Source organism: Gorilla gorilla, chromosome 4 (assembly GCF_029281585.2).
Source record: "Gorilla gorilla gorilla isolate KB3781 chromosome 4, NHGRI_mGorGor1-v2.1_pri, whole genome shotgun sequence".
Classification (NCBI taxonomy): Eukaryota; Metazoa; Chordata; class Mammalia; order Primates; family Hominidae; genus Gorilla; species Gorilla gorilla.
Genome location: NC_073228.2, coordinates 161,319,579 through 161,346,286, shown reverse-complemented (window position 1 = coordinate 161,346,286; position 26,708 = coordinate 161,319,579). Strand labels below are relative to the sequence as shown.

The 26,708-nt window shown below is 45.9% G+C and overlaps 1 protein-coding gene across 2 annotated transcripts in view; it reads left to right on the top strand.

Moving 5' to 3' along the window:
- Window positions 1-26,708, top strand: part of ADAM19 (ADAM metallopeptidase domain 19) — a 98,199-nt gene that overhangs the window by 60,686 nt on the left and 10,805 nt on the right. For both annotated transcript variants that reach the window (XM_019027389.4, XM_019027388.4), the window contains exons 8-21: window positions 1,351-1,422; window positions 5,401-5,567; window positions 7,732-7,816; window positions 9,058-9,197; window positions 11,892-12,069; window positions 15,193-15,282; window positions 17,774-17,969; window positions 20,055-20,163; window positions 21,649-21,853; window positions 22,915-22,992; window positions 23,104-23,212; window positions 24,377-24,521; window positions 25,649-25,733; window positions 26,342-26,566. In XM_019027389.4, coding sequence (XP_018882934.4) covers window positions 1,351-1,422; window positions 5,401-5,567; window positions 7,732-7,816; window positions 9,058-9,197; window positions 11,892-12,069; window positions 15,193-15,282; window positions 17,774-17,969; window positions 20,055-20,163; window positions 21,649-21,853; window positions 22,915-22,992; window positions 23,104-23,212; window positions 24,377-24,521; window positions 25,649-25,733; window positions 26,342-26,566 — 1,884 coding nt within the window. The remainder of the gene's footprint in view (window positions 1-1,350; window positions 1,423-5,400; window positions 5,568-7,731; window positions 7,817-9,057; window positions 9,198-11,891; window positions 12,070-15,192; window positions 15,283-17,773; window positions 17,970-20,054; window positions 20,164-21,648; window positions 21,854-22,914; window positions 22,993-23,103; window positions 23,213-24,376; window positions 24,522-25,648; window positions 25,734-26,341; window positions 26,567-26,708) is intronic.

Genomic DNA, 26,708 nt, shown 5'->3' with positions numbered 1-26,708 from the left:
TGCCCATCATTTTTAAATGTAATTTGCAGTTGTAGCAGGTTTTCTCTTTACACTGTGAAGCTTTCCTTCATCATTGCAGCTCAGAGAGATCTATCTTTTTGAGGCAGGAATGGTAAATAGGAGGTATTCATACTAAAATGTCCTCTTTCTGGTACCCATGGCAGATATTTCTAATGGAATACAGCTTTCTTTCCTGTGCTTGGTTAGAAATGTCTGATTACGGCCGGGCGCAGTGGCTCACGCCTGTAATCCCAGCACTTTGGGAGGCCAAGGCAGATGGATCACTTGAGGTCAGGAGTTTGAGACCAGCCTGACCAACATGGTGAAACCCCATCATTACTAAAAATACAAAAATTAGCTGGCCATGGTGGCGAGCACCTGTAATCCCAGATACTCAGGAGGCTGAGGCAGGAGAATCGCTTGAGCCCGGGAGGCGGAGGTTGTGAGCCGAGATCGCGCCACTGCACTCCAGCCTGGGCAACAAGAGCGAGACTCTGTCTCAAAAAAAAAAAAAAAAAAAAAAAAAAAAGAAATGTGATTGAATCGATGCAGTCTCAGAATTCTTCTCATTCTTCTCACTGTAGAAGGCACTGCCAGTGGATCTGAGTGGTGTGCAAGATGAAGCCTATTTGCCAGTGTCTTATGGTCCTCCTCGTTGGCACTCATGTCATTCACATGACCTCCCACTGTGGTTATTTCTGTGCACGTTTTCCCGGCAGGTTTTCTCAACCATTTCAGTTCTATACTCCTTAAGTACAGGATCTGTCACTCAGCATCTGCCACAGTTATTTCTGGCCCTCTCTGTTTTAATTGAAGCTCCTCTAGGCTAGAACCAAGATCTCACACTTCTTTGTGTCCTACATAGTGCTAAGCACAATGCCTTGCCCATAGCAGGCATTCAGCAGCAATTCGATCATTGTTGATTGACCATATGTAGGGAAGCCTCGTGAGATCTGTGTAATGGTGGCTTCATGTTGGGGTGATGACCACGGTGAGGATTGGATCAGTCCTCCTAAGCCCCAGTGGGAGTTTGCCAGAGGCCGTGTAATTCGAAGAACAGGAGAATAAGATGTGCTTCAAGGGTTAGAGGAAGGCAATTCTACTCCATGCATAATTATTGCATGCCTACTGTGTGTGCTGCACTGAGCTAGTAGCTGTGGATATGAAGATGGATGTTGACAGGTCCTACCCTCCAAAGCTCTTACTGTGGTGGGGAAGACAATTGCATAAAAATGATGGCTCATAGAAGACAGAAGAAAATAAGAGCAAATTCAAAGACAAGTAATGGGGCGCAGGAAGCATCCTGCGAGAGGTTCTGGGATCTCACATGGTTCTGCTTGTCCCATTTAGTTTCAGAAGAATCGACGAGACCAGGACGCCACCAAACACAAGCTCATAGAGATCGCCAACTATGTTGATAAGGTGAGACCAGGTGTGTACTTTGTGGGAAAGGTGCCAGGTGCCAGCACTTCCAAGGGCACTGGAGCTGCCTTCTGCTGGATTGGCTGCCCCAGCCATCTTCTGAAAGGGAATGAGCAGTGCCATAGAGGCCCAGGGCAGTCATGACAGAGCCCTGAACTACGTACCCTTAGGCAAGTAACTCATTTTCTTTGTGTTGCATTTTTTTTTCTTTTGTTTTGTTTTCAGCTTATAAATAGAAAGGCTGTCGTAAATCAATGTGTGGTTTTTTTTTTGTTATTTTTATTTTCCTGGTGGAATTTTAAAACATGAAATCTTATGCCAATATCTAGTATAAAAGTTAGATGAAAACAGACTGCTCTAAGCGGGAGCGGCGGTGAGGACCCAGAACACTGTCCTTCTGACCCCTTCCTCTTACCCCTGCAGTGGCTCCCGAGCAGCTTGGGGCATGGAAGAGCCCAGTTTAAGAATCCTTTAAGGTTCTTTAAGGTTCTTTCCAGATACAAAGCCCAGGGATTCTCTGACTTAGGAGGGAATTGAGGTGTAGGTCAGGGTGGGAAAGACACACAGCCTTAAAAGTTGAGAAGTGAGCTGTTTGAGAAGTGGGTTGCTTGAGAAGTGGATTGTCTGAGAAGTGGGTTGCTTGGGGCTAATCTATAAAGTCTCCATCTGTAAAGTTATCCTAAAATTATGTCTTGTCTCTTAGGAAGGATGTGCAGTGGTTAACTTTCCTAGGTCAGGACCTTTTACAAGATGTTCTTGGGAAATACCTACATTTTTGAATTTTACTAGAACAGGCTGGTCTGGGACTTGGAAGTGCATTGTGTATATGAAAGAGGATATTTGTTATAGTACAAAATGCAGAATAGGTAACCTAGAATGACAGTAGCCTCTTGGTAGGCTAGTAGTATATAGTTTTTAAAAGTAGTTTTTCATGTGTTTGGGATCACAGGTCTCTTTGAGAATCTGGTAACGTTTATTGCACAATTTTAGAATACTCATAACATGGATGAAGCTTAACTTTGGGCCTGCTAGGGATTCATGAATTCCAGGTCTAAAGGGAAAATCATTTTTTCCTAAACACTAGAGAATATAGGAGATCACTTAAAATATGTTTTAGGGATTAGTAGGCAAATGTATTAGTTCTGAAGTCATCAGATGGCAGTTTCCATGCCCATGGTTTTTTTCTGCCCTAGATGGCTCTGGAAACAAAGGTCAGTGGTCAGTGACAGGTGAAAGTCAAACACTGGCATTTCCTGGAAGGACAGACTCTAGGGACACAGTCCAGTCCTCCCTCTAGCTCCTGACTCACTCAAGAATAACATTTAAATAATCCTACAACCCAAACATTCGACATCTGGGAAAACAAGGGAAGCTTGTTTCCCTGGGGAGAATATGGGAGGCTGACTCTGCTTTCCCCTATGTGACATCTATTGTTTGGAGACCTGGCAGGTTCGGACTTGGCTGGGTATCCCCTCTGTGGGGTATGTGATGGAACCAAGGGCGCTGGTGACAAGTGAAGGGAGAAGAGAGGCACCAGCAAGCCCCAGTCCTTACTGAAAGCCCTAAGCCTGGGTGGCCCATGCATCCTGTGCAGCCGTCTTGGCTCTCTCCTCGAGGCTGGTGTTAGTCACTCCTGGCGGGTAAGGGAAGCCACGCCCACTTCTCTGGAGCTTGCTGACCTAGCTACTTGAACTGAACTATTGTTGAACTAAAACTGGAATGAATTGGACTCATGTGCTGAATCATGAACCCAATCCAAAATGTTTTTCTGTAACTGTGAAAAAAAGCCAAGTTTACTTCCTTCAAAAGCTCCCTAGTAAAGCAAATTCAAATTGGAATCTGAACCTTTTATTTTCTGTAACGATTGAACTGGCACAAAACAGAAAAATCAAAATTTCTGTTGAAATAAACTGATATTTCACTGAATCTGGAGCCCATCTTGACCAGCGTTTCTTGGAACGAGTGGATTATCTGGATGTGTAGGTACTGCAGCACTGAAGTAGTAAAGGGTCACAAATAGGCTCTGAGGTTGTAATTTGGGCCTTCATCCCGGCTCCACCATCTTCTTGCTGAGACTTTGGGCAAGTTCCTTAACTTCTCTAAGCCTCAGTGCCTAGTACATAAAAAGTGGTGGAAAAATATTGGTGCTATGATTATTCTTTTCAGCTGGGGCAGTACCTACCAATTTTGGATAAAGATGGTATCTCCTGCTCATTATGTCCTCTCCATACATAGGGCTTTTTATTAAGTCACTGGCTCAGTATTTGTAGGGTGGACCCATCAAAGAACCCGTTGTATCCACACCTTCCAGTGGTTTAGCTTTAAAGAAATCCCTCCTCCTGCTTATATTTGTATGAGATGAAAAATGCCAGATCATAAAGATTAGATGTAACTCTAGCCTCGAGGAGGTCGAGTCAGATCTTGCATATAGAATTTCAGAATCTCTGGTTTGGACAAAACCCTGAAGATTACCAAGGACCTCTGTAGTCTATTGCTTGCAACCCGCCTATTCCATCCTTGACAAAACCTGAGACTATCCAGGGATGGGGAAGAAAATTTGAATAGTAAGCATATCTGTGCACTTTTATGTCGTTTATACTCATTTACTTCCAAAATGAGTGGGAGACATTTTATAATAAAATATCCATGTATTAATATAATTTGGTATATCCATACAAAAGAATATTATTCAGCAATAAAGAGAAATCATAAACGAATACACTCGATAACACATGGATACATCTCAAAAACATTATGGTAAGTGAGAGAAGCCAGACACACAAAACCACATATTGTAAAACAAATGTCCAGAAAAGGCAGAATAAAAAACAAAGTAGATGCATGGTTGCCTGGGCTGAGGGTGAGAATGGGAAATTACTATCAATAGACATGAGGGATCTCACCGATGTGATGAAAATATTCTAACACTGAATGATGGCGATGGCTTTATTTTATTTTTATTTTTTTTTTGAGATGGAGTTTCGCCCGTTGCCCAGGCTGGAGTGCAATGGCACAATCTTGGCTCACCGCAACCCCTGCCTCCCGGGTTCAAGTGATTCTCCTGCCTCAGCCTCCTGAGTAGCTGGGATTACAGGCATGCGCCACCATGCCCAGCTAATTTTGTATTTTTTAGTAGAGATGGGGTTTCTCCATGTTGGTCAGGCTGGTCTCGAACTCCTGACCTCATGTGATCTCTCTACCTCAGCCTCCCAGAGTGCTGGGATTACAGGTGTGAGCCACCACGCTTGGCTGGTGATGGCTTTAAAACTTGGTAAATTTACCAAAAAGCATTGAGCTATACACTTAAAATAGGTGGGTATTATGGTATGCAAATTTTACCTCAATGAAGTGGCTTTAAAAAATCTATATACAAGAGAACTTTTTAGATACCCATAAGAAAGATAAGGCCCACATAAGGAATTGGGAGAAAAAAATTGTACCAGACAGCCTGGCCAAGGGCACTGATTGCAGAAGACAGCAAAGCTCAGCTCTGAGCTATCTCATGACCAGCTTTGTTTGAAAGCCTTCTTCCTATTTTAAAATGAAATTTATGTTCCTGTCTGTTTTACCTGTTGACCTAAGCCCTACTTGAACATCATGCAGAGCAACTTTTTCCACATGATAGACCTATTCATATCTGAAAGCAATTTTATGTCCTATCTCAGTCATCTCTAAACAAAGTCACCGTAGTTCTGCCACCAGAATGTCCTGCTCTCTCTCAGGATCTCATTTTCCCTTTCTAAAAAATGTCAGTAACACCAGTTGCCTCCTTCTGTTGGAGCCATGGGCAGAAGAGAAATCTGGTATCTGTGCTCTGAGTTCTTAGGCTAGGAAGGAGCTTTTTTTTTTTAAATTTATTTTTATTTTTTAGTTTTAGTTTTTTTCTTTTTAATCTCAAGCTCCAACAGAATGAAAGGAAGGGGCTTTTAAATCCCAGGTGGTATTGACAGATACTGTGGTTTTTCTGTGTCCTTTCAGTTTTACCGATCCTTGAACATCCGGATTGCTCTCGTGGGCTTGGAAGTGTGGACCCACGGGAACATGTGTGAAGTTTCAGAGAATCCATATTCTACCCTCTGGTCCTTTCTCAGTTGGAGGCGCAAGCTGCTTGCCCAGAAGTACCATGACAACGCCCAATTAATCACGTAAATAGCCTTTTTCCATATGTTGTGTTGTCCTTGGCTGCAAAGCCTCTGCCCACCCAGCACATGCTCAGAGTTTGCCCCATGGCGAGTGTTGGTTGTACAAGGCCATTCTGACTCCCTGGTCCAGAGAATCAGGCATTTCCTAAACATGCGCTGTGTACCCAGCATACCCCAGAAAATGTTTAAAAGCCTGAGTCACATTAGTCCTAAGAAATGTTTACAGTCTAATGGGAAAATTAGACTTACACATATTCCATTGAGCATCTGAAATAATTGTGTATGTATTTGGAAAGGGACTGACTGTTGGTCAGGTCTTAGACTTTCTAAGAGACTCATCTCAATCTTCCTGGCGCTTTGTTCTAATACATGAGCTGATCTCCCAACACAGGCACAGGAGAGCTGGCTCCTTGTGTTGTCCTTCACTTGGTTCCCAAGGGGCACAAGGCTGAGTGCTTGAGAGAGTCCAAGTGTTAGTGCAGGAACTGAGGGTTTGGTTGGAGGGAGACATTGAGGAGGGATTGTGCTAGATTTTCATCAGCCCGGGAGAGACAGTGATGGGGGTCACATGTGACAGTGCCCCAGGGTGATTATTTGGTATTTATTAGTGTTGACTTCTGAAGGTATTTTGAGGCAGTTACAACAAAAGGCATATAGATAATAAAACCATTTGTCTTCTTTTTTTTTTTTTTTCTTTTTTGAGACAGTTTCCGTCTGTCGCCTAGGCTGGAGTGCAGTAGCGTGATCTCGGCTCACTGCAACCTCCGCCTCCTGGGCTCAAGCAATTCTAGTGCCTCAGCCTCCCAAGTAGCAGGCATGCACCACCATGCCCGGCCAATTTTTGTATTTTTAATAGAGACAGGATTTCGCCATGTTGGCCAAGCTGGTCTTGAACTCCTGGCCTCAAGTGATCCGCCCGCCTCGGCCTCCCAAAGTGCTGGGATTATAGGCGTGAGCCACACATGCCTGGCCTTCAAACCATTTTTCTTCTGTTCCCTAAATATAGCTGAGTTAATAATCATTTAAACTTTGGCTTATCCTTTTAAAGAAACTGGGAAAAATAACTGTCCCCAAAACCTGGGCTGTAAATAGTTACTTCATGACCGTACATTTGCCTAGGAAGAGTCTTTGGCTATTAGAACTTTTGGCCTGAACTTTGGAACATGTAGAAAATAACTAGTAGGACTTCATATCAATTTGCATAGATTTTGCATATTTCTTTGCAGATTGTTTCTCTGAAGATAAGTCTGCCTGTAATTCAGCAAACATTTATTATATACCCACTATGTGTGAGATTCTGTGCTAGGTTCTACGATCCCAAAATAGTTAAGATAGTCTTGCTGTCAAAGATATCATGGTCTAGATGAGAAGACAAACGTGGAGATAAGTACCACATAATGAATTTCCATATAGGTTCTTTAAATACATTACATGTTTGTGGCATGCACAGAAACACTGGTAGTTTTTTTTTTCTTCTTCTCTACCCTGGATGTATATAACTGAAAGAGGGATGTATTCAACTGGGGAAAATGAAGCTTGCTGCTGGCAGATTAGGATCCCACTGCAAAACAAAGGCAGAAACAGCTCATTCTTGCATCCAGCTGCACTTTGTGAGGCTCCTGATGGGGCACAGCTGTTTCCTTGGCCCCTGAGTATGTGGGAATGAAGCATCATTGGCCCCACAGCTGCTGCCCCGATGCCCCCACCCCTACCCTGTGGGACTCACACCACAGAGCCAGGGGTAAGGTATTGGATCCCGGCAGCTGGTGGAAGTGGGCATGATTCACTTCAGCATCAGAATCTGTGCCACCCTTCCATCAACCTCTCCTTCTGACCTTTTCCTGTGCAGCAGGAATGCAATGCAGCTTTGCAAACCCTGCCCATTTCCTTCCAAGGAATCAGCTATGGGTATATTGTGGGAGATAAACGACCTTTCTCTCTCTCTTTGTGTTCCTCTGGAGTCATGAGGGAGTAGGTGAGAGGAAGTGAGAGGTGTGGTGAGCTGGAAGTTGTCCAGTTGGCCTGGTTACAAGGGCCTCTCCCCTTGGGAATGACCTGGGAAAGTCAGCGGGGCCAGGGAACCCCGTGATGGCCACTTACTCCCGGGCACATTGGAACAGCCCTCTTAGTCTCGTCCCCGGTCACCGTCTCTCCTTGCCTCCTGCAGGGGCATGTCCTTCCACGGCACCACCATCGGCCTGGCCCCCCTCATGGCCATGTGCTCTGTGTACCAGTCTGGAGGAGTCAACATGGTGAGTCTCAGCCCGTGTGTGTGCGCTGCAGAAGGCGCTGAGCTGCCTTTCAAGACCAGAGGTTATCTTTTGAATAATAAGTTGATATTTATTATTGTAGCAGAAAAAGCTTTGACATCAGGAAGGGCAATTGTTTAAAATGAAGTCATTAAGTTCTAAGAGATGGAGGTACCGAAGGGTGAATTTTCATTTATTATAGTTCATTCCGTATCTTCAAGCTCAGGAACCCTGAAGAGATTACATGCATACATCACTAGATCTCATATGTTCCAAACCAAGGGCTGGAAAATAGTAAGAGAGTAGAGGTTAAAAATATTTTTATTTCAGGTCGTGTGCTGTTATATATGTCATTAAGAAACAAGAATCTGTCTCAAAGTCATGGTTAGGAAATTACTGCCTTCTTTTGAAATTCACTCTGACTTCATGAGACTATTTGTTTTGACTCTTCATTTCTAACCTGTGAAGTGCATATCAAGGAAGACTTGTCTTCATCTATTTGTCTGTCCCTCTATCCATTCTGTATTTATCGACAAAGTAGCATAATGGCCAAAACCACAGGCTCTAGGGTCTGAGCCTGTTGGGTTCAAAGAACAGCTGTGTGATTTTGGGTGAGTTAATGAGTGTTCTCAGCTGTAAAAAACACATAGTTTTACAGTTGATAATCATAGGATAGGAATGGGAATTAAATGAAATAATGCAGGAAATACACTTCCATGTTTAGTAAATCTCTTTCTGCTGCTTCTTTCCTGCTGGGTTTTTTTCCTCTTGATTTCTTTAGCTTTTGCGTCATCAGACAGTACACCAAGTGCTGTGCCTGGAGTGTATCTGTCTTGTGTGGTTTTCTCAGGAAACACTAAGCCAAGTACACCCTATGTTTGAATCAAGGTGGTGTTTTCTATGTTGATTTCCTTATGTCTGGAGAGAAATATATGTTCAGAAGAAGAATGGGGAAAAATCTTCCTCTTATTCTGAAAGCATTTATTGGTCTGGAAGTTCATCCATAGGTCAGTTGTGGTCTGCAACCTTTGAGAACTCAGGAAACATGGTCTTTTAAACATTTGATTTCCTCCTAGTGACAGCAGATTCAGCCTTGCTGTCAGAGGCACATATGGAGAGTCTGTATGCTCAGTGACAGTGGAATTGGTGGAGACCTGCAAGACTTGGCTAAGGATAAGGCAGGGATGGGGGACAGAGGCAGATCTGTCCCCTTGACCTTGACCTCAACTCCGTCTTCTGAGCAGGACCACTCCGAGAATGCCATTGGCGTGGCTGCCACCATGGCCCACGAGATGGGCCACAACTTTGGCATGACCCATGATTCTGCGGATTGCTGCTCGGCCAGTGCGGCTGATGGTGGGTGCATCATGGCAGCTGCCACTGGGTGAGTCAAACAGCAAGAGGGAGGATGGGGAAGAGGGCGGGCACACCTGGACAGTGTGACCCAGGGGTTCCTCCCAGCTGGCCCCACTGAGACTCCCTTAAACTTCTGATGGGGCCAAAAAATGTAGTTTTTACAACAAAGAAATTGAGAGAAGACCAAGGCAAATGTGCGGCAAGAACTTAACTTTCCAGCAGGAGGTTTGGTGCTGGTGTAACCCTAGATTTATTTAATTTCTGTTTTAAGGTGTTGAGTTATAAAATTGGCTTGGCCATATGTGTCTTTTTTATTTCATGAATTTTTGATGAGGACACATTTTGATCATAGCCACAACCCTTAATTCTTCTATCCCAAGAGAGTTGGATCAGTGCTGTTTCAATTCCAGGCTTCATTGAAAGCTCTGACGTAACAGAACAAGTTGAAGAAGAGGGCCATCCACACACCCCATAGTGACTTCTCAGGGAGTTTGCAGGCCACATTACCCATGAGGAACAGGGTAAGGCAGCTGCATCTCCCTGTGGTCATGAGGAAATTTTTTTTTTTTTTTTTTTTTTGAGACAGTCTTGCTCTGTCGCCCAGGCTGGAGTGCAATGGTGTGATCTCCGCTCACTGCAAGCTCTGCCTCCCAGGTTCACACCATTCTTCTGCCTTAGCCTCCTGAGTAGCTGGGACTACAGGCGCCTGCCACCACGCCCGGCTAATTTTTTGTATTTTTAGTAGAGACAGGGTTTCACCATGTTAGCCAGGATGGTCTCGATCTCCTGACCTCGTGATCCACCCGCCTCGGCCTCCCAAAGTGCTGGGATTACAGGCGTGAGCCACCGCGCCCGGCCGGTCATGAGGGATTTTTAAAACCAGAGTCTCTGAAGAGAATTAGGGAGTTTCTTCAAAGGACTTGTCTTCTAGCATCTGGACTCAGGCAGCACAAAGCACTGGGTTCTTCCAGGCTCTTTGGAAGGCATCACGATGGGACCTTGTGTTCCTTCACCCCACACCATTAGGGCCTGTTTATGATTCTTAGAGAATGGTGTTTCAATGTCTCCAAGAAACAGTGCAGCTTTCTTAGAGCTCTGGTGTCAATTTTTTAAAATTACTTCTCAGCTGTGACACGGAAAGGATGCTGTTGGCTGGGTGCGGTGGCTCACGACTGTAATTCCAGCACTTTGTGAGGCTGAGGTGGGCAGTTCACCTGAGGTCAGGAGTTCGAGACCAGCCTGGCCAACATGGTGAAACCCCGTCTCTACTAAAAATACAAAAATTAGCTGGGCATGGTGGTGCACGCCTGTGGTCCCAGCTACTAGGGAGGCTGAGGCGGGAGAATCACTTGAACTCGAGAGGCAAAGGTTGCAGTGAGCCAAGATTGTGCCACTGCACTCCAGCCTTCAGCCTGGGCAACGGAGCAAGACTCCGTCTCAAAACCGCAACAACAAAAAAAGAATGAGGCAGGATACAACTTCACAGTCATGCCTGGATCCCTATAAGCTCATGGTTAAGCTCACCCCTTTCTCTCTCAATCTAAAAAGCGTATCTGAAGACAAATGATTGAGAGTTATATTGATTACTACTCTCTTTCATTTTTAAATTATTCACAAATATGGATAGTTTAACAATTATTAGTAACAAATTCCTTGTAGCATACCTTCCCACTGAAGGAAAAGCTCCAGTTTCTTGGAGGGTTTAACCTTTAATTGGTTTAGAGAATTGGGAGCAGGATAACTCTCCTTTTGTAGAACCAGATGGTTGTACTTTTTGTCCTTTTCACCAATGGTGGGACCCAGGACCTTCCATACTCCTGTGATAAAGAGCATGCGTTTATGAGTTGGCTGGTTGAGTTTGGAGTGCCCTCTGCATCCTTAGAACAGCAATGAGATCACTGGCCCAAAATGAAATAAAACTTATGATCTTGGCCTTTTTTTGGCCTGGTCCTCTGTCACAAGAGAATATTCACCTGATATCAGCTTCAGGAAAAGTTTAGGTTGGCTGGTGTTTTCTTCAGTGCTAAGTCTCAGGAGACCTCTTGTAACACACTCACAACCCTTTACTTATCGCAGCCCCCTCATGCAATGGGCAGAAATTGCTACTCCTGATTCTCAAATGCTTTCTGCATGCCGACTAAGAAAAATAGAATGTTATGGGGTGGTTAATATCTCATCACTAAGGATGAAAGAATTCTTTTTTTTTTTTTTTTATACTTTAAGTTCTAGGATACATGTGCACAACGTGCAGGTTTGTTACATATGTATACATGTGCCATGTTGGTGTGCTGCACCCATTAACTCGTCATTTACATTAGGTATATCTCCTAATGCTATCCCTCCCCGCCTCTTGCTACCCTACGACAGGCCCCGGTATGTGATGTTCCCCTTCCTGTGTCCATGTGTTCTCATTGTTCAGTTCCCACCTATGAGTGAGAACATCCGGTGTTTGGTTTTCTGTCCTTGCAATAGTTTGCTGAGAATGATGGTTTCCAGCTTCATCCATGTCCCTACTAAGGACATGAACTCAAGGGATGAAAAAATTCTAAATTAATGTATTGGTAAATGTTCTAAGGGGCCAGAATGTGTGTGTGTGAGACAATGGGGGTCTGAACCCAGGTGGAGTCAGCCCCACGGGTAGCAGGAGTGACAGCACGAGTGACACCTGCCCGACTGCTAGATGCTCAAACTCCCCACTAATTCCAGCCTTGTCCTCTGCCAGGCACCCCTTTCCCAAAGTGTTCAATGGATGCAACAGGAGGGAGCTGGACAGGTATCTGCAGTCAGGTGGTGGAATGTGTCTCTCCAACATGCCAGACACCAGGATGTTGTATGGAGGCCGGAGGTGTGGGAACGGGTATCTGGAAGATGGGGAAGAGTGTGACTGTGGAGAAGAAGAGGTGAGGGGTCACAATGGTGCTAGTGGGAGGGGAAGAATTTGCATTGGTTTCAAAGCTCAAGGTCAAAGAGAACACAACTGAAAATTTCTTAGTCACAGGTGTTTCCTACATATAACTGTCCAATACCCCATGAAAAATCAGATATGAAGAAGCCTTCCAGATGGAGTGTTTGTGCCGCCTCTTCTAGTTTGTGGCCAGCATCGCTAGTGTCCAAGATCAGTTCTTCTTATGAGTGTCTGGTCTCACCAGAAACCACGATCACGTGGCATGTTGACTCTCTCTTCCTCAGTGGAGCTGCACATGCGTGCTTGCCCTCCAGCTGCACGGAATTTATTCTGGAGGCCACACAGCCAGATATATGGGCTTGAACAGGGGCCTTATGAGGATGCTTAAAATAACAAGCTCATGCTGTTTAGGCTGGAGGAGAGATGATGGAAAGGGGATGTAGGAAGTGCTGTCAAGTCCCAAAAGGGCTGCTAGGAGGAACTGTTTATGTGTAAACTCTCTCCTTCCTTCTGATCTTCACAGTGAGTGTGGAGGGTACACGGCAGAGCCCGGTCATTTTTAACAAATGCATGTGGTTTCTGCAGAAAGCAGAACTGGATTGTTTCGTCTCTATTTTTTGAAGGCTGAAAATATGTATGTTTATACATGCATAACAATTTGGGGTAGATAACAAGTAACAGTAAATTATGGGGGTGAGACTGAGGTTCTGTATAAATGGAAAAAAAATCTGATTTTATGGCCTTCTCTCTCTCACTCTGTTGCCCAGGCTGGAGTGCAGTGACATGATCTCCACTCACTGCAACCTCCACCTCCAGGGTTCAAGCGATTCTCCTGCCTCAGCCTCCTGAGTAGCTGGGAATACAGGTGTGTGCCACCACACCTGGTTAATTTTTTTTTTTTTTTGTACTTTTAGTAGAGACAGGGTTTTGCTACATTGGCCAGGCTGGTCTCAAACTCCTGACCTCAGATGATCCACCCACCTCGGCCTCCCAAAGCACTGGGATTGCAGGCGTGAGCCACTGCACCCTGCCTGTGACCTCTGTGATGTGATTTTCTTTTTTTAATGCCAGTATGTCACTTTCAGAATAAAACAAGAACTAGTCAAGGATGCCACCCCCACCACCATGAGCCCAGAGAGATCACCATAGACCCATCAGAAAGGAGGGAGTGGTATGAACATGGAGGGCCACTGGGGTTGAGGAATGGCCTGAGAGTGGGCGTGGCCAGTTGGCTTAGGTTCTGAGCAGTTGCTCATTCAACAGGCACACTGAGTGTGGGCTACTGTGTCTGGTCCTGGGGTTAGGATGAGTGGCAAAAATGACATAGTTCCTGTCCTTGGGGAGCTGATAGTCTAGTGGGAGAAACACATATTGAAATAATTGCAAAAGAATATATGTACAGTCCATGGCAAGTGCTAGGAAAACAAATGACACAGTGCTCTGAACATATATAATGTGAGGGGGAACCTCCTTGCTTGTGTGGGAGGTGACCTGGAGCCCATATCTGAAGGCTGCATTAGGAGTTAGTGAGGCACGCAGGAGGGAAGGCACGTTTCAGGTGGAAGGGGAGCCTTTGCCTTCGTGGGAAGAAATATGGTACATTAGGAAGGCAGGAATGCAGGTCTTCCTGGAGCCCAACATGGTGGGAGAATAATGGGAGGAAAGTGTTCTATTCCTTCTCTTAGGGGAGACAGGTGGACAGTCTGTGGTCAGGGGATGGGATGTGGCTCTCCAATATGCTAGAGCCCTGGACAGTTAGGGGTATAAGGTTGATAAACATGAGGTAGGCCTCAGGCAGACCTGACTTGAATTCAGCAGGTGTGTCCCTTGGCCAGCTACTGGACTTGCCTGAGCCACAGCATCCCCGTCTGGACTGGGGACAAGGCTGCCTCATAAGGCTGTGGTGGAGAGACCTGTGGAGCCCCGTACACTTTTCATCAATGGCTGATGGATTGGCCTGTTAATACTGTAAGAGTGTGATGAGGACGCTCAGGGTCACTGGAACGCCTCATCATCTTTTAAAAATCTCAGGCTGGGGGAGAGCAAGGAACCCTTGGAGATCTTCTGTTCCAGAAAGGTCCAGGCCAGGAAGGGCTTAGGAAGAGAAGCAGATGGAGAAAAAAATCTAAGGAAACAGGCCCAGGAGTTGACATAAACTGTTTGGAGAGGTTGTTCCAGCAGACTCTTGCACCGGCAGCCCCTTTTCATGAGATAAGAAAGGCTAGGAGGGTTGGGGGCAGGAGGGCACCCATGAAAGGGTGTCTGGATGTTCTACTGGGGATTAGAAAAACAAATCATAAAATTTCCATATACTCTGCTAAAAAGTCCATTTTAGAAGACTATATGGTTACAGGGAGAAATACACATGTTATATTAAGTAAAAAACACTGTGAATACTATGATTTTGTAAAGTAAGTATAAATATATATGTATGTGTGTAGAAAATGCCTTGGAAAATATTCATACTCAAAATGTAGCCGTGTCCTAGCGGGGCACGGTGGTGTGTGCCTGTGGCCCCAGCTACTTGGGAGGCTGTGGCATGAGAATTGCTTGAACCTAGGAGGAGAAGGTTGCAGACTGTCTCAAAAAAAGATGTAGCTGTGTCCAAGTCATGTTACTAATGATTGTGCATATATATGGTTCTTGTGACAAGTACACATTAGCTTAGTGACGAAGCTGTCATATGATTTTTGAGGTCAAAAGTTTCTAGGCCAGGTGCGGTGGTTCATGCCTATAATCCCAGCACTTTGGGAGGCCGAGGCAGGTGGATCACTTGAGGTCAGAAGTTTGAAACCAGCCTGGCCAACATGACGAAACCCAACCGCTATTAAAAATACAAAAATTAGCCAGGTGTGGTGGGGTGTGCCTGTGGTCTGAGTTACTTCGGAGGCTGAGGCGGGAGAATCGCTTGAACCCAGGAAGCAGAGGTTGCAGTGACCCGAGATATTGCATCACTGCACTCCAGCCTGGGTGACAGAGCGAGACTCCCTCTCAAAAAAAAAAAAAAAGGGGAGTTGCTAGAGAGCTGGGGTTCCAGGGGTGTGTGGGCAAGGGTGGGGAAAATGCTGGGGGTGGTGAAGGCCCTCCCCCACTCACACCCACCCCACTGCCTCCCCAGGAATGTAACAACCCCTGCTGCAATGCCTCTAATTGTACCCTGAGGCCGGGGGCGGAGTGTGCTCATGGCTCCTGCTGCCACCAGTGTAAGGTAAGTGGCCCTTTCCTCCATGCCTTGGGCCCTGGCCTGACAGTGGGACCACAGGACTGCTCTGCTGGGGTGGATGGCTGGGGATTTGCCTCCATCCTGGGGGTGTGATGGCAACAGAGTTTCAGAAACACAGAGCAGGAAAGGTGCCTTGAATAAAATTTACTATTCCTATACTGGGCCTCACTGAATTCAGATCATCCCAGAGGAGGGCGGCGCTTCTTTGGAAATGGTACTTTTTTTTTTCTTTTTTAAAGAAGTATCCAGAGAGAGTGGGCTTGATTTTATTGAGCTCATAAACAATAATAATTATCATAATTTGTATTGACATTAATGGACCTCTTAGTAGATGCCAGGCACTGTGCTGGGAATTTTATGTACGTTATCTCATTCTCTCCTCACAAAAACCCCATAAAATATATGTGACTATCCTTATTTTAAGATGTGGAAACTAGAGCTTATAGGGGATAAGAGGTTTATCTGGAATCAGGCAGTCAGGAAGGGACTGAATCCAGCTTTCCCTGACTCTGGCGCCCACATTCCTAATATTGATGTGAGAGATAAATTGTCTGTTGCTGCTAGTGTTACTGTAGAACCACAATCTCTCTTCCACAATTCTGAAATCAAGGGAGTTCTAAAAGCTGAAAAAAAATGTAAACACATTTGGTGGCAAAAGTTGACCTGAATTGACATGAGATGAATTATAGTCTTTTTAATAAAAAATCACTCCTAAAGTGAATATTTGTATTGCATTACAGAAATATTAGTATGTTTGATCAAAAGGTGTTATCCCCAGCCTTGCTGGGGGGTTATGTAATATACATATGTAGTTATATATGCGGACATATGTAATTATCCATATCCATATATATATATATATATACACACACACGTGTAATTATATATGTACACACATGTACATGTGGACCTATGTATTACAATATCTGCTTTCTAAATCTGAAAAGCCTGAACCCCATCTGGCCCCATCATTTTAGGCAGGAACTGTGGGCCTGGGCTTCCGCCTAGCATTTGCTGAGTGCTCGTTAGGGGCCAGATACCATTCACATACTTAGTTCTAACTCACGTTTAATCACCCATGAGTGGGTTATTATCCTGAGTTGTGGGTGAGTGAGCACACACAGGTTACACAGCGGGTGCCCAAGGCCCCGCTGCCGGTTAAGGAGCTGGGATGTGTGCCCAGGCAGGCTGGCTGTGGGGCGGGTCCTCTTTGCCTCCACCTGCCTCTGGATGGCAGAGGTGTGTCCTACAGCCTCCTCCTGCATACACCACCCATGCCCACACTTGCGACTGGGCATCCACTCTCAGCAAGCTGCTCAGCTGGCCCAGTCTCGGCCTGAGAGTGGCCAGTGGAGAAGCCTGTCTGCCTTCTCCTGGAAGGACCCTGTGGGTGGGAGGAGTGGCCCAGGAGCAGGGGAGGGGGTCTGTTCTCAGTCACTGGTTTCCTTGCCTGGCTCTCGGAATGTGCACGGCATCTGGTTTGGCTGTGCGTCCCCCCGGGAGGCTGTGCTGGGTCAAGTTCTTCCAGTCTTGGCCCAAGGCCTAAGCATAAGCATGGAGTGGACCCCTTCACTCCACACAGGAATTTCCATTTGAGCCTCAGAAAGGATTCCCTGGTGTCCAAGACTGACTTCAAACCCTGGCTGTGTGATTTGGGGCAACCTCTTAACTCTCTGAGCCTAGGTTCTTTATCTGTAAAATGGAAAGAGTATTAGTAACACCGACTACCCAGGGAGGCTGTAAGACTCTTCGCCCTTTGCCCCAGGTGTGCTGTTGATCAACTTATTGATCTGCAAAGTGGGACAAATAGCAGTATCTATCCCATGGAAGCTGTGAGGATCCCACGAGATACGTGTATGTCACACACTCAGCCCAGTGCCTGGCCCCATAGTGGGGATATATTATTGCTGAGGTGCTTTGTAAACTCATAGATGTTATGTGAATGCTAGTTTTGTGTGTGTGTGTGTGTGTGTGTGTGTGTGTGTGTGTGTGTGTATTAGTGGGCCTGGCTCCTCTGCCACTTACTATGAGTCTTTGGATGCATCGTCTAACCTCTTTAAGCCTACAGATTTTATCATCTGCAGAAGTGATAATTATATTACACAGGACTGTCATGAAAACTAAGTGAAGTCATATTTGTACTGGACACTTAAGTGAGAGCTGCATAAAAGTAGCTGCTATTACTAAAGCATGTAGGAAACTGTAAATTGTTGTATAGGTATTATTTCTTGCCTCTTTCTTAAGACTTCTATGAAGAGAAAGTGAGTTAGCATTTGTGAAAACAGCTTGAAATTCTGTCAGTATTCACATGAGAAGGCTGAAGGTGGTTTGGGCTAATGAGGTCATGTAAAAAGTGCTGTGAAATCATGGTAATGGAAAATTCTGTTCTATGAGAGTGATCCTTATGAGCCCTTGGGCAACAGGGTTGAGGGTGGGGAGGAGATTGACTGTGTTTTCCTCTCATTCCTTGGCTCAGCTGTTGGCTCCTGGGACCCTGTGCCGCGAGCAGGCCAGGCAGTGTGACCTCCCAGAGTTCTGTACGGGCAAGTCTCCCCACTGCCCTACCAACTTCTACCAGATGGATGGTACCCCCTGTGAGGGCGGCCAGGCCTACTGCTACAACGGCATGTGCCTCACCTACCAGGAGCAGTGCCAGCAGCTGTGGGGACCCGGTAAGGCTCTCCTGGGGAGCACGGCTCTCCCCAGCCCACCACTTCCCAGTCAGCCTCCCCTGGCCCTCAGGGTAGTTTGGAATCTTGGCTTCAAATGGCACCTCTAGATACTACCTCTTTCATCCCCTTGACTCAGGGTAGATGTTCAGGGAGAACCAGAGGACAGTGTTCCTTCCCAGTCCCTTGATGCTTTTGTTTCTCAGAGTGGACAATTGAATAAGAGTAATCCAAAAGAAAAATGAGCAGAGGATGGAGACAGAGAAGCAAATGCAAATGGCCCTTAAGCTATGAAAAGACGTTTAACCTCAGTCATATTAAGGGAAAGCAAAGTATAATTATGATGAGGTGAGATTTTTCATATATCAGATTGCAAAGACTGAAAGTTAAGATGATAATAATATAACAACAATAATAATGATATAGTGTTGTGAAGGGTGTGAAGAAACAGGTAGATATAACCACTATGGAAAGCAATTTGGAGATATACTTAGAAATGCAGCTAACACTTGCACATGTATGTGAGGATATATTTACTATGATGTTTACTGCACCATTGTTAGCCATAGCAACAACAACCTATATGTCCTTCAGTAGGGACCAATTAAATTAATTCTGGTACATTCATATAATGCAATGCTTTACGGCTAAATAAGGAGGCAGCCCTATATTTACTGAATAAAATCATCTTCCACAAAAAATTAAGTGAAAAATGCAAGGTGTAGAACAGCGAATAAAATATGCTTTCAAGCCAGATTTGGTGGCTTGCACCTGTAATCCTAGCTACTCAGGAGGCTGATATGGTGGCTTGCACCTGTAATCCTAGCTACTCAGGAGGCTGAGGTGGGGGGATGGCTTGAGCCCAGGAGTTTGAGGCTGCAGTGAGCCACTCCACTCTAGGACTCCAGCTCAAGCGACAGAGGGACGTACCATCTCAAAAAAAAAAAAAGACTGGGCACAGTGGCTCACGCCTGTAATCCCAGTACTTTGGGAGGCCGAGGTAGGTGGATCACCTGAGGTCAGGAGTTCAAGACCAGCCTGGCCAGCATGGTGAAACCCTGTAACTGCTAAAAATACAAAAATTAGCCAGGCGTGGTGGTGGACGCCTATAATCCCAGCTACTCGAGAGGCTAAGACAGGAGAAGCTCTTGAAACCGGGAGGCAGAGGTTGCAGTGAGCTGAGATTGTGCCACTGCATTCCAGCCTGGGTGACAGAGCAAGATTCTGTCTCAAAAAAAAAAAAAAAAAGAATATGCTTCCATTCTTTATTAGATAGATTATCTCTAGAAGATACACACAGAATTATACCTAGGAGATATAGAAATTAGAGATATAAGTATCTTTAGAAAATATACTGTTAATAAGTGCTATTCCTCCAGGATGTAGAGAAGTAGGAACTGGATGACTACAAGAAAAATTTTCCAAGACATACTTATATCTTTAAAATATTATGCATGTATGACCTATTTTTTAAAATCTTGAAACGGAACATGGCTTCTTCATTAGAGAGCAGGCTTAGCATGCAACCCTCCCCACACACAAATATAAATCCTCAATAAGGTAGGAAGAATTTACATAAAACAGGCCAGGTGTGGTGGCTCACGCCTGTAATCCCAGCACTTTGGGAGGCCGAGGCGGGGGAATCATGAGGTCAGGACTTCAAGACCAGCCTGGCCAAGATGGTGAAACCCCATTTCTACAAAAAAAATAAATAAATAAATACAAAAATTAGCCAGTCATGGTAGTGGGCGCTTGTCATCCCAGCTACTCGGGAGGCTGAGGTAGAGAATTGCTTGAACCCAAGAGGCGGAGGATGCAATGAGCCGTGATTGTGCCACTGTGTTACAGCTTGGGTGACAGAGCGAGAATCCATCTGAAAGAAAAAAAAAAGGATTTATATAAAACATTATTCTCTGAGTAGATCTTGATGAGAATATGGGGATGGAGTAACCTGGAGGGAACAGGAAGAAGAGGCTGAGTATTCCCTCCCAGAAAATATTCTTACCTTCATGACTTTACCAAAGATACCTTTGCCCTGGGGGGCTTCTGACAGATGAGTATACTGATAGATGTTGCTTGCCCACCCAGGAGCCCGACCTGCCCCTGACCTCTGCTTCGAGAAGGTGAATGTGGCAGGAGACACCTTTGGAAACTGTGGAAAGGACATGAATGGTGAACACAGGAAGTGCAACATGAGGTGATGACCAAAGGGCAGGCCTCATGAAATGAGGATGAACAAGCAGTTTCTGCTCTGTCCTCACTGCTGCCCAGCTCAGCAGTGTGACTGGCCCCAGAGCTGCACCTTTACGTCAATCAGTTGAAGTCAGTCATCTATTCTCGGCCCCCTGTTTGACAATGCACTTTTCAGCTCTAAGGAAGTCAGAGGAGGGTGTGGGTGGCAGTGCTTCCTAGAAAGCTGATCGGGCTTCCTTTGGGGACCATCTTACAGTAGGGCAGGGAATCAGCCCTTTTGGGTCATTTCTGCCAAATTCTAATCATGCCCTAATTTGAATAGCTCCTCATTCATTAATTCACTCATTCATTCATTTATTCATCGTTCATTCCAACCAACCATCCACTCATCTATCCATCCATCCATCCATCCATCCATCCATCCATCCATCTACCACCCACTCACCCACTGATCCATCCATCCATCCATCCATCCACCACCCACTCACCCACTCATCCATCCATCCATCCGTCCATCTGTCCGTCCATCTATCCATCTACTATCTGTTGAAGATTTACTGTCTATCTACTATCTATTGAAGATTTACCATGTGCAAGATATTGTGCTGAGTGCATGGAACTTCTAATTAACAATATAGTATGACAATGGCAATGTGGAGAGAGCCATCCAACCCATCTTAGTGTGTCAGAGTGGTTTCCCAAAGGAAGTTATACCTACACTGAGATCTGGAGCAGTTACCTCGGTGAACAGGGTGGAGAGTGGTGCTGGTGCATAGGAGAGTAATCCAGGAAGAGAGATGAATAGAGAAAAACTGGTGGTTGAAAGAACTGAGAACAGTTTGATACAGTTAAAGTATAATGTTGGGGTGCAAAGGAGAAGGTCTGCTGAGAAATTAGCCTGGATAGTTTAGCATGGACCAGATCATGAAAAGCCTCAAATGCATGGCTAGGGGAGTTTGGACTTTAGCTTGAGAGCAGTGTGAAAATTAGACTCCTATGGGGCAGACTGGAGGCAGGGAAATCAATCTTCTGCAGACCAGGTAAGGGGGGTGGGGCAGTGTGAATTAAGTTAGATATATAGGAGGGAAGATTGATAGGGTTTGAAAATGGCTTGAGCCCAGGAGTGAGGGAGAATGGGGAGTTGGAGATGACCCCAGATTTCTAGCTGGAACTCCTGGGTGGATGGCAGTATAAGGAGCAAAAAGGGAAAGATTGCTCAGCTCAGGTGGCTGTTCTTGGAGTTAAGGACTTTTCAAGGCCAGTTCTCTGGTCTAGATTTGCTCAGGGTCAAGGAGCCTGTTCTCTTCCCTTGGTGTCAGTCCACATGGAATCTCTCCTGGTGGGTTCCAAAGCACATGACTGCCCTAAACCTTTGCCCCACCCCACGCAAGCCTGCTGTTTTGATCAAGAAAGACTGAAGCTCTCTGGTGCTCCAGCTCTTCCTCTGCCTCTGATTCCGCTTCCTTCCCTCTCTGTCTCTTGTGCCCAGAGATGCGAAGTGTGGGAAGATCCAGTGTCAGAGCTCTGAGGCCCGGCCCCTGGAGTCCAACGCGGTGCCCATTGACACCACTATCATCATGAATGGGAGGCAGATCCAGTGCCGGGGCACCCATGTCTACCGAGGTCCTGAGGAGGAGGGTGACATGCTGGACCCAGGGCTGGTGATGACTGGAACCAAGTGTGGCTACAACCATGTGAGTCCCCTCCCCCAGCTCACCTAGGAGCCAGTTGCAGAGCAGAGTGATTGAGAAGTGAGGTCTGAGGGAAGGATGCCTGGGCTCAGATGCCACCTCGCCAACCTCTGAGCCTCGGTGGCTCCCTTCATGAAGCGTGTATAGTGACAGCAGGCACCCACCCCAGAGAATTGTCAGAAGGATTAAAGAAAATCATCCCGGTAAAGCACTTAGGTGGCCTAGCTAGTGCCACTTTCATCCTCATCACTAATTATCATAGGAATTAAAAATGGACTAGGAGTTAGGGAAGCCTGAGCAAAATAATAGCACAGACTCTATCCTCCAGAGTCGATTCTGATAATGAAACTATGGAAAACATGAAGCATTTAGCATAGCACCTGGCACAGAATACTGTCACCATCATTATTTTTAAATATAATGTTAAAATTGATACATATTAATGACAAGTAATTAACATAATCAACATAATAGTCCTTTAATGTGATAACACATATTTAATATTGTATTGTTAAATATGATACTTTAACAATATATTTGTCATTTTCTCCCTAATCACAAAAGTAATAGCAGAATTTAGTTGGCTGTTGTCCTGTCCTTAGCGTTGTGGGCTGTTTTCCATTTTTCACTTTGATAGTAACCTGAAGTGTGCTGCCTATTTGGGCCCTCATACTTTTTTTCTTTTAAGATGGAGTCTTGCTCTGTCACCCAGGCTGGAATGCAGTGGTACAATCTCGGCTCACTGCAACCGCTGTCTCCCAGGCTCAAGCGATTCTCCTGCCTCAGCTTCCCGAGTAGCTGGGATTACAGACACAGGCCACCAGGCCCAGCTAATTTTTGTATTTTTCGTAGAGATGGAGTTTCACCATGTTGGCCAGGCTGGTCTTGAACTCCTGACCTCTGGTGATCCGCCCACCTCAGCTTCCCAAAGTGCTGGGATTACAGGCGTGAGCCACCAGGCCAGGCCATGGGTCCTCATATGTTCCAAGTGCAAAATCTTGCCTCCTAACTCCCAACTAGCATCCCTCCCACTGCACTGATCGTTCTGTTTTCTCTCCGTGCAGATTTGCTTCGAGGGGCAGTGCAGGAACACCTCCTTCTTTGAAACTGAAGGCTGTGGGAAGAAATGCAATGGCCATGGGGTGCGTGCTGGGTTCTGGCTTCTCTGTGTCATGGGGACGTCATGAGGGCAGGCCCTGTGGGTGGCTGATGCTCTCTGGGGTGCTGATGCCTCTGCCCTTTCTTCGCTCCAGGTCTGTAACAACAACCAGAACTGCCACTGCCTGCCGGGCTGGGCCCCGCCCTTCTGCAACACACCGGGCCATGGGGGCAGTATCGACAGTGGGCCTATGCCCCCTGAGAGTGAGTGCCAGCCTGCTGGGGCCACTGCCCGCTTTTGTGAGAAGAGCGGGCATCAGGGGCAGGTGGCATGTTGCAGAGCATCCACATTGAGTCAGCTTCATTGTCCTGATTTTGTAGAGAGGAAATCAGGATAAAGAGAGACCAAGAGAGAGGAGCGACTGCTCATAGTGTGGTGTGGGGACACGGTTCAGTCTCTCTTCTCCCATCCTTTCTACTGAGGAGGGGGAGCCCGCTTAGTAGAGTGAGAGTAAGAGAGACTGTAGGTCATTGAATGTTCCCATTCTTTTTAGGGGACACGGTGACTATTTCTCTTTGGGCACTTAAAAATAATCATGAACCTGGGACACATTATGGTGGTTTAGATTTCCTCTGATGGACACAAGTTAAAATGGAGAACCAGACACTCAGAAAATTTTATAGTATTTTAGTGGATCTCTCAAGGATTCTAGCACTATCATTTCTAAAGTTTTTTTTTTTTTTAATAGCAAATAACTTTAAAAAAAAAAAAAGCACCAAATCTTTCAAGGAAGAAACCCCAATATGTAAAACTGATAAAAAGTAGTGTTTTGTTAGTACAAATATATTCTCTATATTTACATTAACCACTTGAGAGAATATTGGGGTAGTTTTGATGAAACCAAATGTTAAGTTATGGATTATGGGTGAGAGGTCTAGTCTTAAATCTGTCTGAGTCTTTGTTTCTTTGTGTTTTTTTTTTTGTTTTTTTGAGACGGAGTCTTGCTCTGTCACCCAGGCTGGAGTGCAGTGGTGTGATCTCGACTCACTGCAACCTCTGCCTCCCGGGTTCAAGTGATTCTCCTGCCTCAGCCTCCTGAGTAGCTGGGACTACAGGCGTGTGCCACCACACCCAGCTAATTTTTGTGTTTTTAGTAGAGACGAGGTTTCACCATGTTGGTCAGGATGGTCTTGATCTCTTGACCTTGTGATCTGCTGACCGCGGCCTCCCAAAGTGCTGGGATTACAGGCATGAGCCACTGTGCCCGGCCCATAATGTGTGTTTTTAATTATAATTTGTAAGTTAAAATAAGTAATACAAATTAAATGCAAATCAAATGCCTGAAGAAGAAGCACGAATACCTATTTTGAAATCTGCTGTAGCCCAGACAGCTTCTAAATCTCCCACGTGGGTTCTGTTTCTGGAAGGTGTGGGTCCTGTGGTAGCTGGAGTGTTGGTGGCCATCTTGGTGCTGGCGGTCCTCATGCTGATGTACTACTGCTGCAGACAGAACAACAAACTAGGCCAACTCAAGCCCTCAGCTCTCCCTTCCAAGCTGAGGCAACAGTTCAGGTATGACAGGGTTCAATGGAGGACTCAGGGTCAGTTTATGGGTCACAAAGGTCTCCATAAATGGTACTTAGCAAAAGTGTTGGTGATAGTGGGTCTAATTCAGGGAAGACAAGTGCAAGGTACACGCTGCCCTCTCCCCTGCTATGACTGTGACAGGCATTACTAGTTGATCTTATTGTAAGTACTCTACTGATTCTGGTCATCACTCCTGAGTTCTTCTCAGCAGAATATCCCCAACCAAATCAAGTTGAAATATAAAGTAAAATCTATTTGCCATCCTTTGTCTAGTTGATTTATTCCCCATTTTATTTTATTTATTTCTTTTTGAGATGGAGTTTCGCTCTTGTTGCCCAGGCTGGAATGCAGTGGTGCAATCTTGGCTCACTGCAGCCTCCGCCTCCTGAGTTCAAGCGATTCTCCTGCCTCAGCCTCCTGAGTAGCTGGGGCTACAGGTGCATGCCACCATACCCAGCTAATTTTTTGTATTTTTAGTAGAGACGGGGTTTCACCATGTTGGCCAGGCTGGTCTCGAACTCTTGACCTCAGGTGATCTGCCCGCTTTGGCCTCCCAAAATGCTGGGATTACAAGCATGAGCCACCATGCCCAGCCCCCTCTTTGTCTTTTTAACCACTGTTGCTTTAAAGTTTGTTTCATCTGGTATAAGAATAGCTACTCCTGCTTGCTTTTGGTGTCCCATTTGAAAAGTGATTTATTATTTTGGATATGGAAGATGTACAGTCTCTGAGTCACCTATTAAATAACACTTGTTCTGGAGGGGATTTTAAGTCCCAGGTCTTTCTGGATCTATGCCTGATGGGGATTGGTTGATGGCTCGTGACACCCTTGTGTCTCCTCACAGGGGAAGGGTCTTAAAAGGGTGAAGAGAAGGTGCTGAGAGAGCTCTGCTTTGTATAAGGCCAACTCTGTTTCCTTGAGAGTTCTCCATCGGCCACACGTTTTTCTACTTAGGAAGATGTGGTTTGAGAAGACCAATCCCACTCCCTCCAGAGCAGACCTGCGAAAGATTTAGCTGCTTGCTGGCCGTGCTTGGGTCAAAGGGAACTCAGGCACTGTCCCCTGCTGAACATCTTCCCCTTTCTTTTCCTCCCCCATTTCTTGTTTCTAGTTGTCCCTTCAGGGTTTCTCAGAACAGCGGGACTGGTCATGCCAACCCAACTTTCAAGCTGCAGACGCCCCAGGGCAAGCGAAAGGTAAGAGCTTTGCACCAATGAACTTTGCTACTTTTCCTTTATCCCTCAGGGCCATGCTGTATTTTTCTTTTTGAGATGGAGTCTCGCCCTGTCGCCCAGGCTGGAGTACAGTGGCGCCATCTCGGCTCACTGCAAGCTCCGCCTCCCAGGTTCACGTCATTCTCCTGCCTCAGCCTCCCGATTAGCTGGGACTACAGGTGCCCACCACCATGCCTGAGTTTTGTATTTTTAGTAGAGACGGGGTTTCACCGTGTTAGCCAGGATGGTCTCCATCTCCTGACCTCGTGATCCACCCGCCTCGGCCTCCCAAAATGCTGGGATTACAGGCATGAGCCACCATGCCCGGCCGCCATGCTGTATTTTTCTAAGCGCCTCTGTGGGCCCATGGGATTGGTAATAAAAGCCCTTTTATTGGCTGGAGAGACATGTTATTTGGTTCTGACATCCCCTAATGACTTTAAAGGTTGCATCTGACTTCTGGGATCCTCAGGGGTTTAATAGATTGGTGTGTCTGTTCTCCCTTTGGGCTCTGGTTTATCTCAAAGAGACGCACAAGGCCAGCCCTGAGTGATTTCTTGTCTCAGGTGTTCCTTGACTTGTGCGTACAGGTGATCAACACTCCGGAAATCCTGCGGAAGCCCTCCCAGCCTCCTCCCCGGCCCCCTCCAGATTATCTGCGTGGTGGGTCCCCACCTGCACCACTGCCAGCACACCTGAGCAGGGCTGCTAGGAACTCCCCAGGGCCCGGGTCTCAAATAGAGAGGACGGAGTCATCCAGGAGGCCTCCTCCAAGCCGGCCAATTCCCCCCGCACCAAATTGCATCGTTTCCCAGGTAAGTGGATAATCAGCAACCTTGGGCTGGGAACATTGCTTTTAAGGCCACTTTCAATGGGTAATGGCAAAGGTGGGGAAGGTGAAACTTGTGGGGTCATGAGCTGACTGCCTTTTCTGCAATTCAGTCAATACGGGGGCGC